Here is a 19,937-nt window from a genome sequence, read left to right on the forward strand (position 1 = left end):
ATCCTTTTAGCCAAGACTCAGCTTACAGTTAATGATGAAAAGGCTATCTCGAACAAACATGACAGCAGTGAGATGTTCAATTGAAGTTCCCACTTGCCGTAATTGTGCCTTGCATTGGACGTGCTGCGGGTCAGCTTTAACTACCGCAGTGGAATAGGGTCGCCAAGCTTTTGTTGGTAGTTTTCTACATTGCCTTGAATTTTATAGATTGGAGACTTCGAAATTATGTAGGTCTAGTATGAGGACTTTCCCCATTTCCCGTCGTTTGTTTCTTGATGTTTCTTCTTTTCTTCGATGTCCCTTTTAGCTTCCTCGTGATAGTATGGATCTAGAATCACGGTCACGCAAGAGGTCCGGGAACTGAATTCGTTAGCTATGATTATCAGGTGTTGTGATTTAGAAGATACCAGAGTTTGTACGACTCCAACTCGCAGTGCAGCCCAAACTTTCGGGCAGTACCTGAGAGCTAATTGCCCTATCAAGCCTCTCATATACCAACTCGTCCCATCCTCCTAATGGTTGAAAATAGTTCATGCAAGGGCCGTATTTGACAGCTCTTGTTACCCTTAAGACTTCATGAACAGGACATGATTCGAACCAGGGATTGAAGAAGATAAGATATTCTCAGATAAACTTCTAAGGTTAGGATAGGTACATTCCTGTGCCAATGCGGGGCGCATACACCATGGACGGATACTACATAGGTACCTGTATGTACATCGGATACATCCCATCAAGGGTCCAGCTGTTTGGTACCGGGTAATGTACCGGTCTTTATCAAGATAAACTCAATGTTTTCTAAGACATACATCAATATTCTAGGTAATTGTTAGGTGGTTCCCATCCAACATATTATACCGTGATTTTCCTCTAATTAATGAAATTTAGCTGGTCCTTAGAGGCTTCAAAGTCATCTTACTCTTCAAGTAATGTAGGTACCTTTCAGCTGCCAATATGTGGGTGGATTACAGTTTAATGTCCCTCTTTTCTCGGGTCCTCCTTCAACCATGGCGCAGCTCATTGGCCTATAATCATTACGCAATGAGGCTTTGAGTTTGAGTTGCGTTGGGAGGTAGCGATTATGCCTTCCTTTGAACTTTGGGCGTATTTTACCTGCTTTTTCCTCGCTTATATGTACCTACAAACTTTATCCTTCTAGGGAGAGTCTGGGGTGCCTCGTTGCGACTCCCCGCTGTCCTCCGTCGTAGCGAACCAACTCTTTCCTTTTCCTCTTCTTCTACTTCCCCTCCCCCCTCTTACACTTTAAATTCTTTTCTTACTTTCATTCCTTTTTTTCTTCGCTTCAAAAATATTATTTTGAATCGGCCAGCCACCTCTCTTGCGGGTGTCTGCATCCTTTCTTGTTGGCTTACGGCTTCGGCTTGAAACATGCCTGTTCCCGTGGTCGCCAAGGGTAAGTAGTCCAAACATGTCATTTGTACTTCTTGTTACCCCACGTCAATCATTGCGGATCACGGATCACTTTTGAAATACGCCTGCCTGGCCTGCCTAGTAGGTAGCTGTAGTGGCTCGAGTACAGTGGCGAGACAGCAACGCAAGCTCTTCTGTCTATTTTCAATCCTCGAAACTTAGGCATCATCATTATTAGCAATATTCCTTTCTAATGGTTTCGCACAAATATTATTATCCAATCTACTGTTTATCATAGTACAAGTCTTTCGTTTGTTCTTTGGATTATACACCATAAACCCCACCATCTACATCATGCCTCCTTTTAACCATCCTGCTGTTTCAGTCGGCGTTATCGCCCTTTCGGTCGCCGTCGCGGCTGCTATAGCAGTTTACGAATCACCGGAGCTACAGCGCATGGCAAATGACCTTCGACGCCGAATTGCTATAGCCCTTCATGCTCTCGGCGACAGCGTCACCCCTCAAGAACGAGAGAACCTTTTCAATAGACCCGAAGATGCCGAAGGATTCTTCCGATCCCGAGGAGTCGATATTAATGGCGACATGGATGTCGATGCCGACGATGAGACCCGCCGACGACAGAGAGAAGAAATAATGTATTGGAATGCCCTCCGCGAAGAGAAGAAAACACAGGAATCGAGTGACCCAGAGAAAGTTGGAGGTTCGCGACCACGAGGCTCGAGTTTCGATGATTTTCTCCGAGAGGACGGCAATGCTGAGAAAGGTACCTACGTTTTCCAGACAGGATTAGAAGCCCGGAACAATGAAGGTCTACTTCGACGACGTGGAGACGGAGCTCGAGGCTTATCTCAATCCATCTACACAAACCCCTTCTCTGACGAGCACGGAATCGATGGGGACATTGCCTTTGAAAACAGTTTGATGGATCCCGAGAAAGATGAAATCGAGTCGGATATCTACAGCGCTAGCACCCAGCTTGGTATTAAGGATAACACGCCTCCATCTGCAACTCTATTACCATCTCCTGCCATTACCGCCGCTGCCGCCACCTCCGAAACCCCGCTAGTTGATACTGATGACCATCCATCGGCCACCCGGTCAGCACCAGCCGAACCTTCCGAACGTGAACTTGGCCCAGATGAATATATGACCGCCGGGCAAGAAGACTCGCACGACGCCTACAGCTCTATCCAGGCTTGGGCTCATGACGCCTCGACCGCCAGCTTCTACTCGCCTCTACCCGTTTCTCCTGCTGAGCCCATGTCCGAGCCAGAACTTGTTAGTGACGGTATGTTAACACCAACAGACTCTGCTTCGCTAGCAGGTTCTGGTGAGGATATCGGCGAGGCTGTATCTGCTGTATCGTGGTCTGGAAGCCGTCATTACGATGTGATGAGCGACGATGAGGGCATGATGACCCCAGCCAGCTGGACCGAGGTCGGAAGTGTGGTGAGCGAGAGCGAGGCAGGTGTCGCTGGTGCGGTACACCATTAATATAGACGATTCTCTTCTCATTATTTCATCTTCGATACCGCAGATTTTTCATGGCATGGCGTCTTGGTTTAGGGATTTGGACTCGAGGTAACTGGATCAACATGGACAAATGGGCTAGGCATCCCGACAATGGAGCCATTACTTTGTTATTTTGACTAGAGGTTATCTGATTTAGAAAATGTAGCATTGATTACAACTCTAAAATAGTAAGAAGTTCCGTCTAAGAGATCATCCATCTTGAAATGTGGCCTCGCTTCCGTAACTCCTATATCGCTTAGTAACAAATCTAGTCCAGTCTCATTTCTTTCCTTCATCCTCGCCCTTCTTCGGCAACGTCTCCTTGTAATCCTCAAACAGCTGCTCGACCGGCCGTCCCACAAGCTCCGTCCAAAAAGCCTTCTCCTTGTACGTCTTCTCCTTCCCCAACTTCTCATTCACCCGCAGCACCGTCCCGTCCCCAAACCGCCGCTCTAGGTAGTCTAGAAAATACGCCGTCCCACTGTACCCCACGTCCCACTTCTCCGGCACGTTGTCCTGCTTCCAGGTCGGTGGCGCTAGGTCGCACCGCAGACGCACCCAGTCGGCTATTCCCTCGATTAATCCCCCCGGCGCACTCCCTTGCGCGGCCCATTGGTAGCAGTGGACTAATTCGTGGAGTAGCACGCCGGTTATTTCGTGGGCTTGCCGGGAGGAGGCGATTGAGGCGATGTAGGACAGTGAGAAGTGGATTTCTTTGTGGGCTGGGTCGAGGTCGGAGCTGGTTGTGTAGGCTACGCCTGGGATGTCGCGCAGGAAAAGGGTTATTACGCGCGGTTTTGGGGGGTGTGATGAGATTGTGGTTGTGGTTGTTGGGGATGAGAGGGATATGTCGTAGAGGTGCTTGTGGATGGATTCGATGCTTGTCGTGAGTACGGCTGGGGCTTGTACTGAGGAGAGGAAGACGGCGGAGCCTGTGTGCGTGAGGTCTTCTACGTGGAATCTGAGACGGGGGAGTGCGAGGGGCTTCGTGGAGTTTCCTTCGTTTTCGGGTGCGGGTTTAGCGGTTGGCGGGATGGGGATGGGGATGGCGGTGGATGTTGGTGTTGGCTTTGGTTCGTCGGTTCGGGGTGATGTGCCGGGGGTGAAGACGGACGGGGGGACCGGTGTGGTTTCGGGAGGGACGGTCATTGTTGAGGAAGTTGACTTCCGGTCTTGGTCTTGTGAGATGGCGAGGTGGATGTGGATGTTATCCGTCGAGGATGGAATGTTCGATGGATCGGATTGACTCATGGAATTGGAAGGATAGAATAAGATATCGATGCTATTCGGGTGTGTTCACTGATATTGAAACTCCTTGTACTACAAGATAGATGGAGTTGGTTGGTTGGTATGTACCTAGAAAATATAGGTAAGTAGGAGGTAAGCTGTAACTTGTATGAGGCTCTTTCTAAGGTCGTACGAGAGGCTCCATCTAGAGGATGTTTACCTAGAGCTTCAAATGGTAATACCCGTGGACCTACCTAGTAGCGCTGTGAGATGCCCCGCGAAGGCGAATCGGTGAGGGGCAGCACTATGGATGGCATTTAATGTTCCTGGTCTTTCTATAACAGGGATCCAGGTTGCCGGGATATCACAGACCTATCATGGATAGTAGGGATCAATTAGTGGTCATGTTAGTGCTATTAAAGTGTGGGGACTACCCCCCGTTGTCCTGGTGGCCATTTCCCGCATCAACAGAGTACTTTGTATTGTAGCAGACTTTATGACAACAACAACGGGAAAGAGTGCCCTCAGGTTTTTCGTTGTGCAAGATTTATTCCGTCGAACATTAAACACCAAACACTAAGCATTAACATTAAACCATTCCAAGATTCCTTCACAACTTATTCTTGTCCACTTGCCCACTTGCGCAATTAGCTGATGTTAACCGTCTACCCACCTGAAATGAAATAATCTCTTGAACCGTTATCGCAAACTTTTTGCTTTTGATAGGTACTTGAATCACCTAGTCAATTCGACCTTTCTGAATTCGAGTATTTCTCATTAACTACATCCTACCTAAACCCCCTTTTACCTCTCAACCGCGACGGCTCGATAGCACGACCTTTTCGCATCCTATTTTGAAGTTAACATAACGAACACGACCATCTACAATCGCGAATTTTGTTGAATCATCACGACTCGCTGCCTGATCCTCGATTCTCCCCAAGGATCATGGCCGAACTACTCACGGAGGAACAGGTCGATGGCCTGTTGGCATTTCTCAGAAAAGATGCCTCTATTGAAGCCAAGGTTCAACATGTCACTGCCGTGAAGTCTGATATTAAACACTACAGCGTGCCCGACACTTGTGTCGCGCCTCTCTTCGAAGCTCTTCGACTCGCCTCAAGCTCCCAACACTCTGTGCTCGTCAATGCCGGTTTTACCACGCTTAACCATCTCTTGACGCGCATGTCGCTCCAAGAACCTAAGTTCATCGTCAAAGAAGCGAAACACACGCTACCACTCATCGTCGAGAAGATGGGTGATCAGAAAGATAAGATCAGAGCTCTAGCCATACAAGCAATGGCGACTATATATATCCAGGTACCAATGGACGCCGAAAGATTTGTGCGCAACACTGCCATGGCTGGAAAGAATCCCAGAGCAAAGGAGGCCGGCATGCAATGGTTACTACAAGTATGCGCGACTTAGCAATCTGCTACGATATCTACGGTGACACCAGACGCGCTAACAATGAAACAGATGAACAAGGAACACGGCTTGCAATTCCGCACCTACGTCCCAACTTTGATGGAACTACTAGAAGATGCTGATGGCATGGTCCGAGATGCCGCCAAGAGCACCGTCATAGAATTATTTAAGTTCGCAATATCCTATACTATATTTACATACATGACATGGATTTTAACATTAGCTATAGGGACGCGCCAAACGCAGCAAAGTCTGACCTCAAGAAGCAGTTGAAGAACTTTAAAGTACGACCTGCCATAGAACAAGCCATCGTGAAGGCATTAGCCCCAACTTCTGCGAGGGCAGACCCGGAATCGAGACCGGGCTCGTCGATGATGCAGGGGCGACCGAATCTGGCTGCGAGTGTTTCGTCGCTGGTTAGCGACCGGCCAATAACACCAATGCCGGAAACCAAGGCGGAGTCGGTTGAGCCCTCATACGTCAATACCCAACGAGAATTGGATGACACGATCAAGGACATGCACCAATGGTTCGAGAGCAAGGAAACCGAACAAAATTGGTTAAAGAGAGAAGAGAGTATCACCAAGTTACGACGACTTAATGCTGGCAATGCACCATCCGATTTTCCGGATGTCTTTGTTAATGGCTGCAGAGCCTTACTCGATGGCATTATCAAGGCTGTCGTCTCTCTACGAACCAGTTTGTCCAAGGAGGGATGTGCCCTCGTCCAGGATCTAGCCAATACTTTTGGACCAGGCATCGACCCAATGGTCGAACTCCTCATGCAGACTTTCATCAAATTATGTGCTGCTACAAAGAAGATCACATCTCAATTGGCCAATGCCGTCGTGGACACCATCGTTGGAAGAGTTACTTACAACGCTAGGATCATGCAACACGTATGGGGTGCCTGTCAGGATAAGAATGTCCAACCGAGGATGTACGCTACAGGTTGGCTGAAGACTCTGTTGAAGAAAGAGTCGCATCACAAGAATCATCTCGAACATGGTGGAGGCTTGGACATGATCGAGAAATGTATCAAGAAGGGTCTCAATGATGCAAACCCCGGAGTGCGCGAGAAGATGCGCTCAACGTACTGGGCGTTTGCTGCAATCTGGCCCGCGAGAGCGGAAGTGTAAGTTTGATGATTATACGACTCTCCCATTTTCAGTGTGCTGACTAATCGAGTTTAGAATCATAGATAATCTTGAAGCCACTGCACAGAAATTGTTACAGAAGGATCCTAACAACCCGAATTCTCCGAAGAAGTCCGAGCCGGCCTCACGGCCAGGCTTAGGTCTCTCGAAGAGTACCATGACTAGCACAAAGCCTTCGCTGAGGGAGGCGATGTTGGCACAAAAGAGGGCTTTAAATACGAGGAATCTACCTTCTCGACCGGGATCTGCTATGGCCACGGTCACGCCGGCGCGGACGGTGTCTGGCTCGTCAAATGTATCATCCGCTTCACATGCGACCGCTCCTGCAACCCGAACTCGCCCGGAACGCCCAGAAAGTGCGATGAAGTCTCATGGCGGTATGTCGGTGGCACCCATGCGTCCAGCTAGAAGAAGACCGGACATTGCACCTCGACCTGCTACTGCCGGGCCCTATTCTGTCCGGTCTCACGATGGTCCATCAAGGGAGCACACAAGCCCCACCGATACCGCGAAATCAAAAGGTGTGACGCCAAAGACGATCTCGGGGTCACCTAGAAGGACGGCCCCAAGAACACGACCTGGTCATGCAGCAACTGCTAGTGAATCTAGTATCGCTCCAACACCTTCGAAGCCAGCAAATGGCAAAGCAACCAAATCTCCAAGGACTAGTCCGACTAGAGGTCCAGTGAAGAGTCCGGGGAAGGTTAAGCCACCATTTGCAAGTGAACCTAACCTTAGCAGCCCTTCAAATCCGAATGAGGATATCACGCTTGTTGTGCCAACAATTGCTCAATTAAAGGAGAGCGCACGGCCAGCTGCACCCAAGTCTTCTCCTTCTCCTAGAGCATCGATAATTATCGAAGATGTGGATGCATCGATCGTCTCCAAATCCGCATCAGCCACTCCAACCCCAACACCGTCAAAAGCCCTCAAAGTTTACGAGGATCCCTTTACGGAGGATCAAACGACTCCTCGTCCGTCGGTTAATCCTATTGCAGAGCAACCAGTGCTTAAAGATAAGCCCATTAATGAAGATGCTGCTAATCTGTCTCATCCCCCGACAGAGACGAATGGCACCAACGGCAGTCCTCTTGTCTCTCCGGATAAGTCTCGCCAAAACTCTCGTCTGATCGAAAGTGGCATTGCTAGAGTCAAGGCCCAGACCCTGGACGTACATGGTTTCCGCAAGTTGCAGAGTCTTCTCCGTGATAACAAGATAGTACTTGAGGATAGCAAGTTCGACGCTTTGTTACAGGGGCTTTTCGAGTATCTCGAATCTCCTCTCGGTAACATTGCCCCTGAGAAGATCCAGGATGTGAAAGCGCAGATCCTTGCCACTATTAAGTTGCTGCTCAAGAAATCTCGCGATAGATTCCAACCCCACGTGTCGCGCGGACTACAGGCACTGCTTGCTGCACGCACCCGCTACGACGCTCGAACGCATATCGTAAGCGGGCTAGAGCTGCTTGCAGACGAACTAGTAGTACTCGGCGACGCAGCTGAAATCACAGTGACTATGACGAAGAATCTGACCAAGATGGACATGGACACCTCGGGCCACCGTAGCCTAAGCATGGGACTCCATGTACTCAAAGAGCTCGTGGATACGAGGACTACGTTCTCACCTAGTGAAAATGAGATCGCGGGCCTACTAGGCCTTGCGACCAGGTGTCTCGAGAGCAAAGAAAGTGGCGTCCGAATGGATGCCGTTCAGCTCTGTGTTGCGCTACACGCTCGCTTGGGTGAGGCTAAGTTCTGGGAGAGCATGAAGAACATCAAGGACGATCCTAAGAGCTTGATTACCTACTATATCGTCAAGAGGCAGAGGGAGAACGGAGTTTCTGTTGCCTAGGCGAATACGGGTAACCGGGTTCTTTAAACACCTTGGCTTCTCTTCCATCAGTACCATGAATTGGTTCTCGAAAGTCAGGCATGCTTTTCTGGTCTGCCTTGCATATACGCACATACTGTCGTTTGGTCGGTCCCAGGCACTACACTACATAGTCATTAGTTAGGCGCTGGTGGTCTCTCTATCTCTCTCTCCGTCTCTGTTTTTGCATTCGTCGCGATACCATTACTTTGCCTTACCTTAAAACTGGAGTCGAGTTGATTCATGTGTACCTATCTATCTACTCTGCCGTGCTGCTTTGTATCATACCCACATCTTTTGAGGACCGGGAATTATACCCTGAGACGCGGTGGCGGATACGGGGGATCCAATTATACCTAACGGGCGAAAAATGGCGAATCGGGATTGCTATTAGTACCTAGGTAGTGCCGTAGCTACCACGGCTACGGGGAATCAGGGATATTAAGGGGCGAGGGATGGGATGGGATGGGTTTACCGTACAGATTTTGTAATGATAGTTGTTGTCACTAGTGAGGAAGTAAGTTGTCTGGAGGGTGGACTTTTGTGACGGGGTTTTTTGTAGTTCAATCGATGGGATGATACCTGATTATCTGATTTGGCTGCGTTTGGAGATTGTGCGTGAGTGAGTGATATGGATGCTTTGTGGTTGTCTGGGTAGGTAGGTGGGAATTAGTGTAATGGTAATGTGAATGCTTAGGGGTTTAAGGATCCCGTATTAGTCGATTTCAATGAACCTCATACTTGAAGGCTATCGCACAAATTACTCTCACGGGGAAACAAAACATGACCCTTAATTATCACCATGATATGATATATACCTATATATATATAGGCACGTGGAAATTGATCGAGTTGCATATTGTGTATTAGGTAAGTGATGGATATGAACTGGAAACGTCGTAAAAATCTAACTAAGTAGGGTGGTGGTGTTCACTCGTCATGGTCCCAAAAGGAAACATACAGCCCAAAGGCAACAACGCGGCCAGCCAATCTTGAAGAGCAAGCCAGTTATGTGACCTAGCTTCTGTTCCTTCTTCTCGTCTTAGACAGTGTTAATGGTCTAAGTTGTGTTAAATGGAGAGGCATGACTCCAACTATTCACGTCTATCATACGTGTAGAATTGTCGATCCCAGTCTAGGTCGCTGGTCCACGTCCAAAGCGTCCGCATCGATTCCCGTCTCCGGAATAGATGGAACATCTGCGATACGCGTGACTCGCATGGCGCGAGGTATATCTCTGTACGTTCGGTATAGGTGTTTGACGTCCCAGGTCTCTTGAAGAGAGTGTGTGCGGGACGTTTAGTGCTGTTTTCCTGTCCAGCTTCTCATTGATGACGCCTCGTCCTCCTTCTATGTGGAGGATAATAATCGACTAAATTAATATAATCAATCAATGGCCCGATTTCCAAACATGGTTCTGATTTTTCGTGGCATCTAAACCTGGTATATGGGCGGTCTGGCTGTTGTTATTGTATGTATATTATCTTTCGTACGCGAGTTTCTGTTACGGTACACTTGTGCTGTTGGTAGGTACCTAGAATCGGGGGATTGTAAGAGAAGGTCAGAACGCATCGTACACTGGTCTCTGGTAATAGAGTAGAGCGTAGAGTGCAGGTCCTTAATGTGCCTCATTGTAAGCTGCGCGGAAAGAAAAACCTGTCGTGTGCAGGATAAAACTGACACAAGATGTGCCAGGTGTGTTAAACCGATGTATGCATACCTGGGTACTGAGCCCTAAACAATACTTGTATCGACCGGCCAGAAAATCGTTCGCCCTATCGAAGATATAGATATTGGTCACCATGTTTGGAAGACCTTTCTTGTCCCATGGGAGAGGTGGAATACTGAATAAACTGAGATTTGACTGAGTGATCGCGATTATCGAAAGCGAGGATTAAGAGATATATTGGGTGACGTGGGTTGAGAAATATATGAATAATCTCATATTATCTGCTGTAGTAAGTACTGTGAATACACGGGGATTCGTGGTAAGAATCTCTTCATTCTTCTCATTCCACCCTATTTTCTCGACATCAAGGGCTCTAATACCGTATTATGGAGTTGAGAAAATCTTATCGAGTGGATGCCTTTTGTGTAAAATGCGACATCGAGGGTCGATATCATGACCGGAATGTCGCGATATCTTTGGTTGTCCGTGAGGAGTTCAAGTGATACATTTAAGATAGGAGAGCTTGCTGAATAGTACCAATAATCTACGACACCAATGTTGGGTAGGTAATAATAACCGCGGTTAAGAAAACAAAATGCAAGGATGAAAAGTTGTAGATGGTTCAGTTACCCACACCGAGGGTAGAGGTATCCCGACAACTGATGTAGTTGAAGGACTCATTGGTTGCGAAGTGTTGAAGATAGTCTTCAAGTTATTTCATAATAATTTAAATATATATATTTCCATTGGCTTTAATCGAGAATATTGACAAGAGGATGCTCACCTAGAACCGACTTATATACTAGATACTCTCACTACCGTCCGGAAGCCAAACCACGGATAGTCTCCAACATGACTGTATAGAGTCATCTTTAAATGACTCCCTAGGTAATAGTCATAATTAGTCGACATCAATCAGGTCTACGTTCAAAATGAAGGTATGAAGAAGCTTGCTGTGTATTAAAATGTTTGGTTTGAATAGAATATGTGCTCATGAGTCCCAATAGGGTTGTTGAGTAGAGCTTCACCTATTATTCATACTGTAGTGAGTCTCAGCTTGCCACCTACTAGTATGAAATGAACTAAACGTTGAGATCGAATCAAATTCTGCTCTGCTCATTAGCTGATCGCCTTGGCAATCACCCACCAATGTACCTGGATATTATACAAAGAGGGAAAGGGGCAAGAAAGCGATCTAAAAGGTTCTATGAATCTAGAATCGGAACCCATCAAATATTCAGCTCAAAGCACGTAAATCCCGATTTCAACAGATTTCTGAAATAGTTGTTTCAATATCCTGTACGGACAATAGCCAAATCTATTATGAGAAGTTTAATCTCCTCTCCTCTCAACCGAATAAGCAAAGAGCCGCCACGTCGTCAACGGCGCCGGAGTATCCCTGTTACAAAACCTCGCTAACCCGACCCAGAAGCCAATAAATGAGACCCTAAGGACGATCGGCGCCCAAGCGCCTAACGTCGGAATATGAAGTTGAGAAAAATTGGAGTCCTACTCCTGCATTGTGTCGGATTCATGGCTTGCCATATCCCGACCTTCCACCCCAAGTGATCGCAATCTCTGCGACAAAAGACTCTCCGCAGCGCCGGTGTTCCCGTTTATCAATCGGGCAAATGCGTTGCCTCCATAACCTACATCCCCCTTATTAAGTTTGTCGTATCTGCTGATTTGGCCGTCCAAACTGTCCCAGCTGGATACATCGTTCGAATTCTGTGTATTCGGTCGACTAGTTTGGGACGAATTTGGTGACTGGGGATCAGAAAACCCTAAATTACTGCCCTCATCTATCGTGTTCCTTGTTTCATTCTGTATGAGTGGAACGGGCTCAATCGGAGTATCGAGTCCGCCGAAATCAGATGTATAAGACTGATATGATACATTTGTCGTGTGAAGTCCGTGAGCTGCATCATAGACATGTTGATTTGGACCGCCGAAGTAGAACCCAGAGCTGCGTCGTCGGAACGCCTTGTCAGCAGCCAGGCTGGCGCCGGGACCAGTACCCCCTGAGATAGGAGGATGCATCACTCTAATCGGCTTGTAACTAGTAAATCTTGGCTCGGGCAAAGTAATCTCGTTGCGAAGTCTCTCTTTCCCATCAGGTACGCGGTTTGCGAATACAACCCTAATGCTCTTGTAAAGATAATACCGGCCTCTAGAAGGACAACATATGTGTAGATGGACAAGATATCTGAGAATTGGGCGATCCCCCGTCCCACTATCCTTCAGAGGCATGTTCTCAATGATCGGCCCAGCCGAGTAGCTTCGTTGCCGGATAAATGTCTTCGTTCCAGGCTCCATTCCCGCTAGATCGTATGGAACCAAGAATAGTTTGACTGCTGTCTTATTGGGGTTCTTGATAATGATCTGGATTTGACCCTTCTCGGCAATACGGTAACTCCCGCCAGGGGGTGCTCGAGGAGACGTCGACCTACGTTTGGGTCGTTGAGCTTTGCGAATGTCACGTTCCGACGGTTCTACAGGGCGACGATTCGTCTCCGTTCCATCATCTTCTGTTGACAGCCGTTCCTGAGCGCGGCTTTGGATCTTTCGTCTTGATCTAACTTCATCTTCCTGGTTTGGAAGTCCGTTCTCCAAGTCTATTTGTCCAACGTACGGACTAGGCCCATCTTCTACTTTGGAATGCCCGTGAGAGCTACCATAACTATAGAATACAGCAGGAAACGGCAATGTCACGTGAGCAGGGCACCGTAGGCTTGATTTGCACTTACCTAGCCCAAGGACACCAATCTGAGCTAAGAAATCAAGTGGTTTCGAGGGAGTTGTCGACATTCGTCCACGTAAGATGCTTTCCTCGTATGACCCTACCATGGATGCATGCTGAATCGGCGAGACGTCTGAGCTGTATGACGGACGCCTAGACCGTAAAAGCGCAGGGGTATGCGGAGAAGATGAAGTTGTTGGGAAAATAGGAGTGGAGGCTAGAGAGCGTCGTGGCTGGTGTGCCTGGTATGGAAAGTGTCTCTCTTGACGTAGATACGATGGTTGTATTGGTGATGGGCTTTGAGGCATACCATACGAGGTTGAATGCGGTGACATGAAGGTGTGACGACGTGGATTTCTAGGGAGGCTTGAACTGATATTGATACCATCCATAGGAGAGGTCAGATCAATATCGTCATTACTCTCTGACTGGACTAGTGGACTAGTAGGTGGCTTATAGATGAAGCTTGAAGAGATAGAGGATGACAATGAAGAAATACCAGTTGCCTGGTCCGGTCTTCTTGCTGAAATCTCCCGCCTCTCAAACTGAAAGGGATTAAAATCCCTCGGAGGCGAAGTAGCAAGCCATGAATCACTAGCACCATCAAAATCTTGCCTTTTTGGAGCTTGCTGATTATCTTGTACGGGACCAGCATCTCGAGATATCTCATCTTGTGTGAAGTCGCCGCTATGGAGAGCTGAACGTGGGCGTTCAATGCTCAATCCCTCTTGTCTTCTCTCGCTATCGGAATCGGGACTTTTCCTCTTCTCTGGGGTTATCGTAGCTGGAGGGAGTAGAGTTGGTGAACCTGCATTCGAACGTTTCGGACTGCGAGTGGGAGAGACAGGTTGTTGACCCCAAATTGATTCGAACTGATTATTGACCACGGCATTAGCCATTTCAGATCTCCCATCTATACCTTGAAGTGAAAGGGGATTACGAACATGTCGATTCGGTTTCCAAGTCGGACTCTCGCCTCTCTTTAGCCGCTCGATGAGTTCAGATCGATCAGAGCATTCGGTCGAGAGATTTCGTTCTGGTGTTTGTGGTGCTGGGTTATCTGGGATCGGACCTTCGCACAATTCCGTGCTGATGCTCTCCTCCGATTGTTTTCTTCGTAATGTGTTATCATCTTGGTTTTGGGCAGGTTGTGACGCCATTGTGAGTGACGTAGGTGAAGTTGGCTGCTCAGCGGACTCCCTCCGCTCTGGATCTATTTGAAACATGGGCATGGTGCATTCGGTCGTCGGTCTAGAGCTTTGTGAATAAGTTCATATTATAAGCATTTAACCATTTTCAGTCGTCTTCGAAGGTTTTCTTGTTCACTGCAAAGACGCAAGAGATGGGTCGGTATCAGGAACTGACTCGTGCTCGCCTCATTGACTCAAGAGACTCAGAGCCTAGAGGACAAGGATATTTGAAACGAAACGGCCAGGGTATGGCCTGTTTGATAAAGGTAGGGCTTAGTTGTCAAGGCCAGAGTGGGTTAGGTAATTCCAATGCGTCTTCGAATTAGACTCAAAATGAAGTTGAGAAGTTGAGAGGTCGAAGAAAGACCTATTATCATAAGACAGGTGTATGAGGTCGGAAGGTACACTACATTAATGTAGGATTGTTTCTGATCATCCGGACTTTCCTCACCTATCAATCTTATGACTGTCCAGCGTCATAATTAGCGCCTAGTTACTGCCATTTAACACACCTATTTGGGCAAAAGACTGCCAAATTTGGGGCGGTATCGGCAAGGATAAGCATGCTGTAATCCGGAAAGAGCTAGACTTGGCAAACTTGGTTAGGTAGGTCCATCCAGGTACATAGTGCGTGCATAAACAGTACCAGCTTTTTATCCAGCGCAGCTTATCGATACTTCAACCGCTAAATCAAACTGTAAACTTCAAGGATCTTCAGCGTCTTCAGTTGTGAATTTGTTATTAATTACAACAATTTTCAGTCACTAAAGTCTAATCTCAATCTCATGAATTAGACATTTCAGACAAGCAACAAAATATTCGTTGAAGATGGCAGTGAAAAGACCTCTCGAATCAGACAGCGCAGCCACTCCTGCGGCGAAAAAACTTCGTAAAGGTTTTCGCGTAGGACCACAAAATCTGCCAGATGGACCATGGAAGAGAAAAGGTTTGCATCTGCTCTCACTCCTTATTACGCACGTATGACTAACTTAAACCCACTTTAAGTCGACAAAATAAAGAAGGACTTAATTCATAAGGCAAAGGTCAAGAAGGCATACAAGAAGATAAAGGCTGCAGAGCAAGCATCTTCTAAACCTGAGACAACGGGTGGTACTGAAGATGCAGATGCAACTGAAGCGCCCCCTTCACCTCAGCTTCATCCCGAGAGACAGGCTATGCTAGACGAAGAAGAGGAGCAACCGGAAGTAACATCACAGCCTCGATCAGGAGATCGACCTCGTCGGCGTAAACAGCACCCGCGCAAACCCGGTTACTTTGACAAGGCCTCAGCTGATGCAGAACGCAAGAAGGCTGAGGCAGATGCCCGCGCTCAAGAGATCGAGAGGCGTAATGAGGAACGAAACAGTAAGATCGCCGAGCGTGAGAGGTTTAGAAAGGCTATGGCGAAGGCGCGGAAACCTGGTCGGGATGGCCAGCGCAGGTTAGGCAGAGAGAGCGGGTTGTTGCTCGAGAAGGTTAAGAAAATGGTCGGGTAGATGGAGTGCATAAAGTTCCATTTCTATGGGAGGAGCGGAATAATATTCCCTTGGTCAACTGGCTAGCATCTACGACGATGACTAGCGAAACGAAAAGCTGAGCCGGCGTGTATTCGTTGTTAAGATGAATTGTGGCTGAAGTCATGCTGTTATGCGAGACTTTGAATGTCACGATCGGCACAGGGAGAGACACACCTATGCGACCACCGCAAGTAGCTCGTCCGCCTACTACTTGGAGGAATGGCGAGAGGCAGCTCGCTACTATAAAATATCCATCAGAATGTGCGGTTATGGCTAGATTCTAAGAAAAGGGCACGAGGCTAGGGTCACGAGGGTTATACGCCACGAGTTATTCTGGTAGGCCTCAATTCAGTTTCACAAGTCAGTCTTCCAAACTGACAAATACTTATTAAGGTTTAATTCATTTACATGATATAATTACATTAATATGAGTACTTCCGATCCGGGAGCTCGGGTCTCAGTTTCGGTGTAGGAACCGGGAGTTCGTATGTCCAGTCCACATCCTCAGCAGGTAATTCCCCCCTTACAGTACCACTAATCTCTATCGGAACCGGTGTGGGTGACGACACCATCGTCCCCGGGGTCACCGACCGCATCCGTGGCGTATCTTTCGGCCACGGCTCTGGCCTGTATTCGTTGAGAGTGCTGGCTACTATCGTGCTTTCACGGCGGCGCCGACGCCACCTCAGCACCAGGAATATGACGGTGCTCATAATGCTTAAAAATACCACTCCTCCTACGGTGGAACCAACAATGATACCGGTCCTCTTAAACCTGGAGCTATCCGGGTCCGTTGAGGTGGAGTTTCCGGTCGTACTGTTCGTACCATATGTACCTGAGCTACCGTTGACGAATAGCTCTCGAAGATTTTTACACCAGGTCACTGTATTCATTCCTCCTTGTGTGTACCAATCCGTCACTCGTGCTGGGCTTTCGTATTTCGCCGCATTAGGATCGTATGAGTCCGTCCATTTCATCTCCGTCATGTCGTATATTCCAAGCCCTTGTTTCCACGGATCGGCTGTCGTCGTGGGATTACGAAGTCCAGGTCCACCATCAACGCCTCCGTAACTCAACATCTGTCTTTTCCCTCCACCTACTACGGTACAAGCATGGTCGGCACGTGGTGTACCGGGAGAGTGCGCGTCGAAGAAGACGAATCCGGGGAGTGATAATACGTGCACATCTGCCGATGTGCTGTCGGTTCCATCTGCTCCTTGAGCTGTTGTACCGCCATATATGAATCTAACACGAGCCGTTAACATCAACTTACTCTCACCTCTTATTTCAGACTCCTGATGAAGCTCCTCAACCTAAAAAAAGTAAAACAAACTTACATTTCATATGTATTATTCGGTCCCTTGACTCCCACACTACACGCCCTCTCAACCGTTGGCGGCCGCGATCCGCTCGTCTCCTGCCGATACCACATCCCCGTGACGGGGTCGTATAAGGTGATATGATTCCAATCAACCTGCGAGATACTAAAATTTGTCGCATCGACCGGCGTCTCGGCGCCACCGAGAAAAAGCAGTAATCCATTGGGTCCAAAAGGCACGAACTCGGCGAGCCCGTTCAGATTCGTCCCGTATCCCCCGTAGTTAGACACGGTCGAGCTGTTGGACCATAGACCCGTTCGGAAGTTGTACGATACCAGCCCTGTTAACGCGTACCCCGGATCTTCCTTCTGAACGCCGCTGTCAGTTCTTGAGGTCACTTGGCCGCCGAGCGCGAACCCCGCGTTGCTGGTCTGCGTGAAGGCCGCGCCGACCGGTTGCGATAATTTAGCGAAGTCCCGGAAATTCACTTGCGTGACTTCCGACCAGGTCCCGCCCCCGGTGCTGTCCGTGTTGAGTAGCCATAGTTGGTTTTCGGGTGGCGGGTCGGACCCCACGGCCATCCCGCCCCAGGTATACAGAGCGCCGGCACCGTTGGTCGGGTCGGTCCAATAGATTTGCTGGTCGAGAAGCGGTGCGGTCTTGGAGATCGACCGGAACGAGACCGTTTCGTTCGTCCATGATTCGGTTAGGTTCAGGGAGAACGTCGCGTTCGCTACTTGCTCGTTAGTAGATGTTTTCTTCGTGGTGTTCTATACACCGATGCGGAGGTGCTGTGTATACCGGCGTATGATGAATATGATTGGGTGCCGTTCGAGCCAGTCCCGTTGATTTGCTGGGACAGCTCGCCGCCGTCTATGTAGAGACGATTGCCAAACGCCACAACTACACGCAAAAATTAGACCCGGCTCACTTTTTCTTTTTCGCTTGGCACGTCGCGCCTTATAGGTGGCTGCTAACCTGTAGGATACCTATGCCGGAAAAAACCGTCCAGGCCGGGGAACTCGCCATCGCCGTCGCGGCTAGCGATCCCACGCCCATCCGCCAACCCGTCCTTCCCAGCCAGAAGCCCCAAGACCGCGAGTAGCAGCAGCACTAGAGGCGCACACGAGCCCTTCATCGGGGCGGTTTGAACATTTCAGGACGAAGGATTATTGAACATTATGAGAGGGATTGCGCCGCCCGAGAATTAAAGTAAGTAGGTAAGTAAAAAAAGACAAAGGGTAGGTAGGGTAAGTCAGGAAGGTCAGGGTTAAATTTCAGGGAAGGACGAAGGACAATTAAGAAATCCGGGGCGGGCTCTCGAAGGAGCTGATGCAGGGTCTTCCTTCGCGGGTGTGTGCGGACAAGAGACCTTTTGCATCGCCAGCACCGTCAGATCATGTAAACGTAATGTAAGTAATGTATGTCTCGCAGTCTTCGCCGTCGAATTAGAAAAACGCCTTGAGATTGACCGGTCGACTACACCTTTCTTTTCTTTCGCTTTGCTGCTTCTACGCACGTAATCCGTAAACTGCTACCACTCTCTTTTTTTTCGCCAGTAGGGGCGGAAAATAAGTTTTGTAGCCCCCAAGGTCGTGGGCGGAGGGGATTCGCTGGTGGACTTATATGTATTTACTTATTGAACCGACTCGCCTACTTACTTACTAACCCCCCGTAGCATATTCCTTCCTACTAACAAAGACATACATACATACGGCCTGGATTCTTGCAAAGCTACTACCCAACGACGGCACGGCGACGACGCAATGGAACAGGGGGGTCAACCCGCTCGGGATCAGGAACCCTGGAGCGTGCGTGCGCGCAGGTCCGGTACCGTGCCTGTGTGTAGGTGGTATTTAGGAGCGCAGCCCGTTCTGCGAGGACCTGATGATGCCAATCACAGCTTAGGCGAAGGCTATCGAGTCTCTAGCGAGAGTAAGTAACTTCTCCAACAGCACGATTGCGGCGTTGGTGATTTATTTTTCTTCTTCTCTTTCGATATGTATTTCTTTTTGTTTTGTTTGGGGAGTACCGAGACATATGGATGTAATATCCATCAGCGCCTATCCGTTCTCCCGCTTACAGAGCTCTTCCCGGACAATAGCAATAGCGGTAAAAGCTGTCGTGCTCGGATAGCTGTCTCAGTGCGGTATCTCAAATTATGGCATGTACTAACCCACGCGCCCTCGCACATCTCTACTGCCTACCTCTTCCAGCGAGTGCGTGGAGGTGCTAGAACAGGCCGTGGGGTTGAGAAGCAGGCTCGCTGGCGGGGCTCTAGCTGCTTTGGGGTGCCTGCAGGTCTGCAATTTGCATCCTTCGGCTCGGAATCGATCGCTGGAGGATCGAGCTCCAGGGGTTGGGAGCGAGGGGGCCTATTGCGCGCTTCCGTTCCCTACGTTAATTACCTGCGAGCCTGTCACTTGACACTTGCATGTCGATGTTACTAACCAGTGGCGGGTACCGTAGGTTGGCTGTGAGTTTTGTTTCGTTTTGTTTCGTTTCGTGCGTATGTAATATGTAAATCATGCCTTAGCCGGTAGGTGAATGGGAGGTGAGCAGCCAACAAATGTGATATATGAGGGACTAATAATCTAAGAAATTATGATGAAGAAAGTGTTGAATACCTTGATCGAGATTTGAAAGACTGGGTTCCTTGCTAAATTTAACGACGACTAAACTACACAGATGATTAGCGCAAGGGTTATGTACGCAACTCAACAACCGCCCTACCGCCATGAATCTAGGCGATCGACCACTATCAGCAGCCCTGCCACGCGGACCTACCATTGTCTACCCTCCCATCTACAAGCATCTCATCTAACATCTAACATCCCATTGCACAGACATCGACCTTAAATCATATCGGCATATTAAAACCAAGCCCAGCCCAGCCTAGCTAACACAGAAGTCGAA

The 19,937-nt window shown here is 48.5% G+C and overlaps 6 protein-coding genes across 6 annotated transcripts; 3 read left to right on the forward strand and 3 right to left on the reverse strand.

Moving 5' to 3' along the window:
* The first annotated feature begins 895 nt into the window (after window positions 1-895).
* Window positions 896-3,093, forward strand: GGS22DRAFT_168687 (uncharacterized protein). Its single transcript, XM_047962205.1, has 2 exons — window positions 896-1,414; window positions 1,757-3,093. Exons 1-2 carry the CDS (start codon window positions 1,390-1,392, stop codon window positions 2,884-2,886), a joined length of 1,155 nt encoding a protein of 384 aa, XP_047816604.1. The 5' UTR covers window positions 896-1,389; the 3' UTR covers window positions 2,887-3,093.
* Window positions 3,094-4,475, reverse strand: GGS22DRAFT_168688 (BSP-domain-containing protein). Its single transcript, XM_047962206.1, has 2 exons — window positions 4,386-4,475; window positions 3,094-4,260 (listed from the first exon to the last, which is right to left on the reverse strand). The coding sequence occupies exon 2, from the start codon at window positions 4,153-4,155 to the stop codon at window positions 3,184-3,186; it is 972 nt and encodes a 323-aa protein (XP_047816605.1). The 5' UTR covers window positions 4,156-4,260; window positions 4,386-4,475; the 3' UTR covers window positions 3,094-3,183.
* Window positions 4,476-4,931: 456 nt separating this feature from the next.
* On the forward strand, window positions 4,932-9,307 carry GGS22DRAFT_40485 (ARM repeat-containing protein). The gene is made up of 4 exons (XM_047967003.1): window positions 4,932-5,544; window positions 5,611-5,729; window positions 5,789-6,694; window positions 6,753-9,307. The coding sequence occupies exons 1-4, from the start codon at window positions 5,080-5,082 to the stop codon at window positions 8,566-8,568; spliced, it is 3,306 nt and encodes a 1,101-aa protein (XP_047816606.1). The 5' UTR covers window positions 4,932-5,079; the 3' UTR covers window positions 8,569-9,307.
* Window positions 9,308-11,171: 1,864 nt separating this feature from the next.
* GGS22DRAFT_168692 (uncharacterized protein) lies at window positions 11,172-14,576 on the reverse strand. The gene is made up of 2 exons (XM_047962207.1): window positions 13,940-14,576; window positions 11,172-13,867 (listed from the first exon to the last, which is right to left on the reverse strand). Exons 1-2 carry the CDS (start codon window positions 14,225-14,227, stop codon window positions 11,765-11,767), a joined length of 2,391 nt encoding a protein of 796 aa, XP_047816607.1. The 5' UTR covers window positions 14,228-14,576; the 3' UTR covers window positions 11,172-11,764.
* Window positions 14,577-14,887: 311 nt separating this feature from the next.
* Window positions 14,888-16,021, forward strand: GGS22DRAFT_168694 (uncharacterized protein). Its single transcript, XM_047962208.1, has 2 exons — window positions 14,888-15,131; window positions 15,191-16,021. The coding sequence occupies exons 1-2, from the start codon at window positions 15,014-15,016 to the stop codon at window positions 15,679-15,681; spliced, it is 609 nt and encodes a 202-aa protein (XP_047816608.1). The 5' UTR covers window positions 14,888-15,013; the 3' UTR covers window positions 15,682-16,021.
* Window positions 16,022-18,823, reverse strand: GGS22DRAFT_168696 (uncharacterized protein). The gene is made up of 5 exons (XM_047962209.1): window positions 18,000-18,823; window positions 17,823-17,924; window positions 17,040-17,754; window positions 16,098-16,947; window positions 16,022-16,040 (listed from the first exon to the last, which is right to left on the reverse strand). The coding sequence occupies exons 1-4, from the start codon at window positions 18,157-18,159 to the stop codon at window positions 16,125-16,127; spliced, it is 1,800 nt and encodes a 599-aa protein (XP_047816609.1). The 5' UTR covers window positions 18,160-18,823; the 3' UTR covers window positions 16,022-16,040; window positions 16,098-16,124.
* Window positions 18,824-19,937: the final 1,114 nt, after the last annotated feature.

The sequence above is a fragment of the Annulohypoxylon maeteangense genome (genome assembly GCF_022496945.1).
Source record: "Annulohypoxylon maeteangense strain CBS 123835 unplaced genomic scaffold GGS22scaffold_14, whole genome shotgun sequence".
NCBI lineage: Eukaryota > Fungi > Ascomycota > Sordariomycetes > Xylariales > Hypoxylaceae > Annulohypoxylon > Annulohypoxylon maeteangense.

Excerpts from the sequence above, each read along its gene's own strand:
- GGS22DRAFT_168687 (XM_047962205.1), top strand. The coding sequence starts at position 1,390 with ATGCCTGTTCCCGTGGTCGCCAAGG. Across the intron at positions 1,415-1,756 it reads TGTTCCCGTGGTCGCCAAGG|TCGGCGTTATCGCCCTTTCG; the intron begins GTAAGTAGTCCA and ends CTGCTGTTTCAG.
- GGS22DRAFT_168688 (XM_047962206.1), bottom strand. The coding sequence starts at position 4,155 with ATGAGTCAATCCGATCCATCGAACATTCCATCCTCGACGGATAACATC.
- GGS22DRAFT_40485 (XM_047967003.1), top strand. The coding sequence starts at position 5,080 with ATGGCCGAACTACTCACGGAGGAACAGGTCGATGGCCTGTTGGCATTT. Across the intron at positions 5,730-5,788 it reads ACCGTCATAGAATTATTTAA|GGACGCGCCAAACGCAGCAA; the intron begins GTTCGCAATATC and ends CATTAGCTATAG. Across the intron at positions 6,695-6,752 it reads TGGCCCGCGAGAGCGGAAGT|AATCATAGATAATCTTGAAG; the intron begins GTAAGTTTGATG and ends AATCGAGTTTAG.
- GGS22DRAFT_168692 (XM_047962207.1), bottom strand. The coding sequence starts at position 14,227 with ATGCCCATGTTTCAAATAGATCCAGAGCGGAGGGAGTCCGCTGAGCAG. Across the intron at positions 13,868-13,939 it reads CTTGGAAACCGAATCGACAT|TTCGAATCAATTTGGGGTCA; the intron begins GTTCGTAATCCC and ends GTCAATAATCAG.
- GGS22DRAFT_168694 (XM_047962208.1), top strand. The coding sequence starts at position 15,014 with ATGGCAGTGAAAAGACCTCTCGAATCAGACAGCGCAGCCACTCCTGCG. Across the intron at positions 15,132-15,190 it reads TGGACCATGGAAGAGAAAAG|TCGACAAAATAAAGAAGGAC; the intron begins GTTTGCATCTGC and ends ACCCACTTTAAG.
- GGS22DRAFT_168696 (XM_047962209.1), bottom strand. The coding sequence starts at position 18,159 with ATGAAGGGCTCGTGTGCGCCTCTAGTGCTGCTGCTACTCGCGGTCTTG. Across the intron at positions 17,925-17,999 it reads CCGGCATAGGTATCCTACAG|TTGTGGCGTTTGGCAATCGT; the intron begins GTTAGCAGCCAC and ends TTTTGCGTGTAG. Across the intron at positions 17,755-17,822 it reads ATCATATTCATCATACGCCG|CGAACGCGACGTTCTCCCTG; the intron begins GTATACACAGCA and ends ACGAGCAAGTAG.